The 6,223-nt window shown below is 41.9% G+C and overlaps 1 protein-coding gene across 2 annotated transcripts in view; it reads left to right on the top strand.

Moving 5' to 3' along the window:
- Window positions 1-6,181, top strand: part of LOC116705406 (striatin, calmodulin binding protein) — a 25,570-nt gene extending 19,389 nt beyond the window's left edge. For both annotated transcript variants that reach the window (XM_032541575.1, XM_032541574.1), the window contains 9 exons: window positions 473-619; window positions 976-1,112; window positions 1,676-1,851; window positions 2,447-2,494; window positions 2,605-2,726; window positions 2,818-2,985; window positions 3,083-3,223; window positions 3,979-4,167; window positions 4,734-6,181. In XM_032541575.1, the coding sequence (XP_032397466.1) occupies window positions 473-619; window positions 976-1,112; window positions 1,676-1,851; window positions 2,447-2,494; window positions 2,605-2,726; window positions 2,818-2,985; window positions 3,083-3,223; window positions 3,979-4,167; window positions 4,734-4,903 (1,298 nt within the window). In that variant the 3' untranslated portion in view covers window positions 4,904-6,181. The remainder of the gene's footprint in view (window positions 1-472; window positions 620-975; window positions 1,113-1,675; window positions 1,852-2,446; window positions 2,495-2,604; window positions 2,727-2,817; window positions 2,986-3,082; window positions 3,224-3,978; window positions 4,168-4,733) is intronic.
- Window positions 6,182-6,223: the final 42 nt, after the last annotated feature.

Raw genomic sequence — 6,223 nt, 5'->3', positions numbered from 1 at the left:
ATTGGTATACTGTATTTGCACCATGGTTAGATTCTATGGCCCCACATATTAAATGCTTGTGATCATAAAATAATACACCCATACTTGGTTCACTAAATGATTCTGCCTGGGCTGAGACATCACAAAATCCCTCATTGTTATAGTACTGTCTCCTCACAGCCCACACTAGATGAACATACAGTATCTCAACCCTTTTTGTACCTCTTCAATTCATCTAACAAGAATTCTGGTGCTGACTTCCCTTCCCATTTTCTCTTCTTTTACATACTTTAATTTATTAATTTATTCTCTTTCAGTGCTGCCTTTCTTCTATATTTTTTCTGTGTTCTCTTTTTCAGCTTCTATTCAAAGCTCTTAAATAAAATATTGTATTGTTTGGTTCTTTTTGCCTCTTTTTTTTTTTCTTTTTTCTCTCCGCTCTCCATCACTTTGTTTCAGTTCAGTAACACTGTTGACCTGACTTGTTAAACAGGGCCAAACCGGTCCAAGCTGCAGGACATGCTGGCTAACCTGAGAGATGCAGAGGACTTGTCCCACATGCAGCCTCCACCATCCACCCCCCAATCCCGGCCCAGCGCAGTCCGGTTCAACGAGCACGAAGGGAACCGACCAGACGAAGGTGCTTGAGGAAAAACAGCAGTAGTGATTGTAGTGATTAAGTGTTTAATATTCTTTATTTTAACACAATCAAACATTAACCTTGTAAGAACAGGGAGAGATGTACTGCAATAGGTTTTAGCACAAAGTGCTATTTTCCGCCTGTAGTCCATGGGCAACAATGTATGACAACAATACAAAAAAATGAAGGAAAAAAGACATGCAAAGGAAACCCAGAAAACCCTCAAGGGGCTTCGTATGTTGAGTTCCTTAAATAATTAAACGAAGATAGCATATAGAAAATAAAAGAAATAAAGGACATATAGTCAGTGGTTGTATATTTATTTATTTATTTATTTATTTTTGTTCTTTGCCCAGTTGAGGCGATGACCTTCCCGCCCAGCTCAGGAAAGCCGTTCATCATGGGCACAGACGAGGCCATGGAGAGCGAGCTGGGCCTGGGGGAGCTCGCTGGACTCACCGTGGCCAACGAGGCTGACAGTCTGGCATATGACGTGAGTAGAAGGAGGCAGAATGGATTTTAAAAGGGATGGGACCGTTTCTCTGGGGGAAAGAAACTATTTACAGTTCATGTTATCATTGGAGCCTTTTTAAAAAGCAGCTATCCCACCTTCCTCCTCTAATCCAAGTCACATCACATATGCTGAAAACGTGTGTCAAACTGCTATTTTTACAGGCAGTGTTCGGGAAGCTGCTTTGGAAGTGTAATTTGGAAGTTATTTTTGAGATCACATTTACAATAGTAATGTCAAAGTCACATGGCTATAAAAAAGTAAGGTGGATTTTAATGAGATAGCAGGCTGTTTTTTAAGTCACCTAACAAGTTATTTACGGTATCTCAGTGCACCTTATTGTTACAGAAACACATTACATTCCCTTTTAGGTTATTTAATCTCACTTTTCACTTCATTTTCTATACATGAATGAATAATGTGTGCAAATAAACACTAAACTCTCTAAGTACTAAAGGAGCTGCGGCTCATTTTAAGACTACTGATTATAGATAATAACACTGATATTTGGATGTTTAGTTTCTAATTGGATGTCTCCTCCTCAGATTGGCAACAATAAGGATGCCATGAGAAAAACATGGAACCCCAAATTCACTCTTCGGAGCCATTTTGATGGGATTCGAGCCCTGGCCTTTCACCCTGTGGAGCCCGTCCTGGTCACTGCTTCAGAGGACCATACGCTCAAGATGTGGAACCTGCAAAAGACCGCTCCTGCCAAAAAGTAAGAATGTATTCACACAAGTTAAATACTTGCTAACACTATAACAGCACGACCCAGACCAATTTCACATCAGTTCCTACTGGTGGTTTCATTTCTCTCAGCTAAAAGGAGGAAAATGAACAGCTTTAAGTGGACTGTGGTATTGATTATTGTTCATTCCTTCCTCATCAGCTCTGTTAAAAACACTAATACTCAGACAGCAGTGTGTTTGGGTCAGTCTCTGTGTACCTGTAGCTACAGAGTGAACATTATTGTTGTTGTTTACAGTCCCATAAGGAGCGTAGCTCGTCTTTGATGCTGAACTGTCACACGATTCAGCTGCATGAAACTGTCCCCATGTGACAAAGAGCTGACACAAGACTTGATATGTCAAGTCACAACTCTGCAACCCACACACAGTCTGTGGTAATGTGATAGATACTTTAGAGTCATACAGTACGTGCAACTTGATCACTGGTATAGCAGTGCCATTTATGACTTTTTACAATTCAACGGCAATAATTTTGAACCTAGTCATCGACATGTATTAAGCCAGCACTGCTGTTTGGTTTTGTATTTTACATTAATGATGAAAAATGTTTGTTTTTTTTCAAAGGAGTGCATCTTTAGATGTAGAACCGATCTACACCTTCAGGGCCCACAGGTAAAAACACTGCATACATAACATGTATACATAAATAAAAAAATAAAAACACGTTTCTGTTTTAGCGTTAAACAAGATGTTTTGCTAATTCATGATTATTTAAACCACAGGGGGGCTGTACTGAGTGTGGTGATGAGCAGTACAGGGGAGCAGTGTTTCAGCGGAGGGGTTGACGGGACTATACAGTGCTGGAACACCCCCAATCCCAACATTGACCCCTATGACTCCTACGGTAACAGCGCATCCAGTTTTGTTTATATCAGAGAATTTTCAAATTAGATCACAGCGACTGACTTTTGATGATGTTGTGCTTTCTGTGACAGACCCATTGATGCTGCGTGGAGAGTTGTGTGGACACACTGACTCAGTTTGGGGTTTGGTGTACAGCAGCGCACACCAGCGCCTCCTCTCCTGCTCAGCAGACGGAACTGTGAGACTGTGGGACGCCAACACCACCTCCCCCGCCCTCGCAGTATTCAACGAAGACAAACGTAGGCCTTAATGCCTGTATCCTGACTTTTTTCCTCTCTAAATCTTGGCTTTAATTGAATAGTTAACATAAATGCATCTGTTTTTTCTGTGTACAAGAGCTAGGAATTCCCTCCTCAGTAGACCTGGTGTGCAGTGAACCAGCCCACCTGGTCACATCTTTCACAAACGGGGAGATCGGCCTCTTCAACATGGAGACCCGCCAGCTGGTCCTCAACCTTGAGTCCAATTTGGAGCCAGGTAGGTTTGCCAGATGCAAAGTTAGACCTCCAATCAGTTAAATTCCCCATTGATTTCAAGAATGATGAGAATGTGTGGCCGGGTTGGGTCAGTGGTAGAGCAGGCGCACATGTACTGAGATGTTTATGCCTCGACGCAGAGGTCCAGGTTGACGATATTCTGCATGTCTTCCCCCTCTCTCTCCCCTTTCTCACAGCTGTCCTGTCAGAAATTATAGGCGGAAAAGCCCAAAAAATAATCTTGAAGAATGATAAGAATAATAAAACACACTATATAACTATATAACTAACACTTGTGGAATTAAATCATAATGTTGAACGTGGCTCTTAAGGAACATCTAGTGGCAGCAGTAGGAAAGTAGAACAGTAGCACACAATGTTTTCTCTTCATCACTTTGCTTGTTTTGATTTACACATTTCAAGTTTCCTGCCAATTATGACACTGATGGTCATTAGACTTAACCGTGCATATCATGACAATGTGACGTTTATTTTTCTAGTGTTACTAAGTTGTTTACCAGCAAGTACTCATGCCTGCATCAAGTACAGACTGGCTCAAGGTGTTACCACACTGCTTAAAAAAAGTTAAATTTAAGTTGGCGTTAAGCTAAAGTTAACATGCCTAACATCCACACATACAGCAAAGTATCTCCACAGATTTTTAGTTGCTAAAGATTTCATCCAGATTGACTGCTGATCTAAATTCCCACTCCTGCTCCTGCGTGGTGTCTGATGTGCTTGTCTGTTTGTAACCAGGCACTTCCTGTCAGATCAATAAGGTCCTCAGCCACCCGACTCTTCCCATCACCATCACTGCACAGGAGGACAGACACATCAAGTTCTTTGACAACAACAGCGGGAAGCTGATTCACTCCATGGTGGCTCACCTGGATGCTGTCACAAGCTTAGCTGTAGACCCTAATGGACTCTATCTCATGTCAGGCAGTAAGTACCTCTTAACCAGTGTCTCCTTTTGCTTTATTTAACATAACTGTTTTCCCTGCATACATTAGTTCTTGTATCGATTGGCTGCCTCAGATCCCACCCAGCAGTGACTGAGTGTAATGTATAGGTGGATATATAAAAGCCTATGCTCAACATTAGCTGTGTTAGGACAAAGTCACTGATAGTTATAGTGTTTTTATGACATGCATTGATCTGTTGTAAGCAGTACAGTCACCCATAGCCAAAATAAAGGCTGATGTCTTAAACTTCCAAAGTTCCAAAGCCATTTTTGATTCACTTGTGCATTATTCTCCAGAAAACTGTTAATACAAACTACCACTTTTTTACATGTTGAAGTAAAGCCATTCTATGACATCTCGTTAATAGTATCAAAGTAAATAAGCTTTTCTCAAACACAATATGTGCCACAGATGCAAGTCTTATCTTCTTATTTTTGGAACTGGTTAGTGTTCCGAGTGGCTTATTGCACTTTCTTTGGATATCACAATTATTTTTGAATTGCTGTTCCCCTACTGCTTATATATAACCCGTTATGTCTTCTGCAGGTCATGACTGCTCAATCCGTCTGTGGAACCTTGACAGTAAAACCTGCATTCAGGAGTTCACGGCTCACAGAAAGAAGTTTGAGGAGTCGATCCACGATGTGGCGTTTCATCCGTCTAAGTGCTACATCGCCAGCGCCGGGGCCGACGCTCTCGCCAAAGTGTTCGTATGACACGGAGCTGCGTCTCTCCCTGCAGCCCGGCTCTCTGACTCGGCCTCCCATGATCAGGGACCAATAGAGACACAAGAGGGGGAGGACCTTCAGGCATAGGTCCAGTCCCACCTCTCTCAGCCCACTGGTTTCCTGTCAGACTGGTAGACTATGTAGCCACTAGCCTCAAACAGGCCAGGACTCTCCATAAAGAGGGTCGGCAGGGAGGACAGTCAGGAGGAGAACTGATCTCTTGTCCCCCATCTACCATCCAGGCAGGCCTGGGTGTACCCCGCCACAGCACACCCCTCTCAGACAGACTTATACTTAACCTCCGTCGCTAGGAGGCTCAGGACAAGTGTTAAAGAGTGTGGAGTGGAGAAATGAGGTCATCTGCCCCTGTGACTTTACGCTCGTCCCAAATTCCTCTTGCCCTCGACCTTCCCTCTCAGACAAACCAGGTCTGGGCCCTTTACTCTAAGTCAGGTTTTGTGTTGTGTTCCATAAATGTGGAATACTGAAGGCTCGCTGGAGCTGTCCTAGGAAGCCTCTCACTTCTTCTTCCCTGCTTCCCAGACTGACTTGGCTTGCTGGCCTGCCTTTATTTTCCTTTTAAGAACACGTATTGAAAAATGTGCCTTTGCTTTAAAAAGGTCTTAAAAATGTTATTTTAACAAGCTTTTTTTGGGAAACAGGGAGGGAGGGGATGTCGGAGAAATTGAGCTGGTTGTCACAATGTTGTCGATTTTAACATTGGCTGTAAAGTTAAAATGCTTATAATAAACAAAATATATATTCAGTCTTAAAATTTACTGTGCAGCGTGAGTTTGAGTGCTCCTTTTGATAAGTGTGGTTGGGGAATCAATTTTGTGCGTTTCAAGGCAAAACTGGTGGAGTGATACAGATCATTAAATATAATGCCTGTTTGTTAGATTCAAGTAACTGTACACTTCAGAATTAAAATTACAAGCATATGTGTCCAAAGTAAACCATCTTGATTATATAATTACAATTCAAACTTGTAGATGTCCATTTTAGGAATAACTAATTGATTTTGGCCAGTTTGCTCTTGTGTGAATTGAATGGCTTGTACTGTATGTAGTTTTCCCCAATTGTGCGGACATGCTTGACTACAATGTGATGTAACATGTCAAGATGTGTACAGTAGTCCAGTGTTTAGCAGGAAATGAGTGCAGTACTGTGGGACTACTTTGAAATAATGACTTCACCATCCAACACTGAGGGAAGAGAAATCTCCTGCAAATTCCAGTTCACTGTAAACTGTGAGGACAAAACTATCCTGGGTAAAAAAACAAAACAAAAAAAAATATCAAGATGTTG

The sequence above is a fragment of the Etheostoma spectabile genome, chromosome 17 (assembly GCF_008692095.1).
Source record: "Etheostoma spectabile isolate EspeVRDwgs_2016 chromosome 17, UIUC_Espe_1.0, whole genome shotgun sequence".
NCBI lineage: Eukaryota > Metazoa > Chordata > Actinopteri > Perciformes > Percidae > Etheostoma > Etheostoma spectabile.
This window is presented reverse-complemented; position numbering and strand designations above follow the sequence as displayed.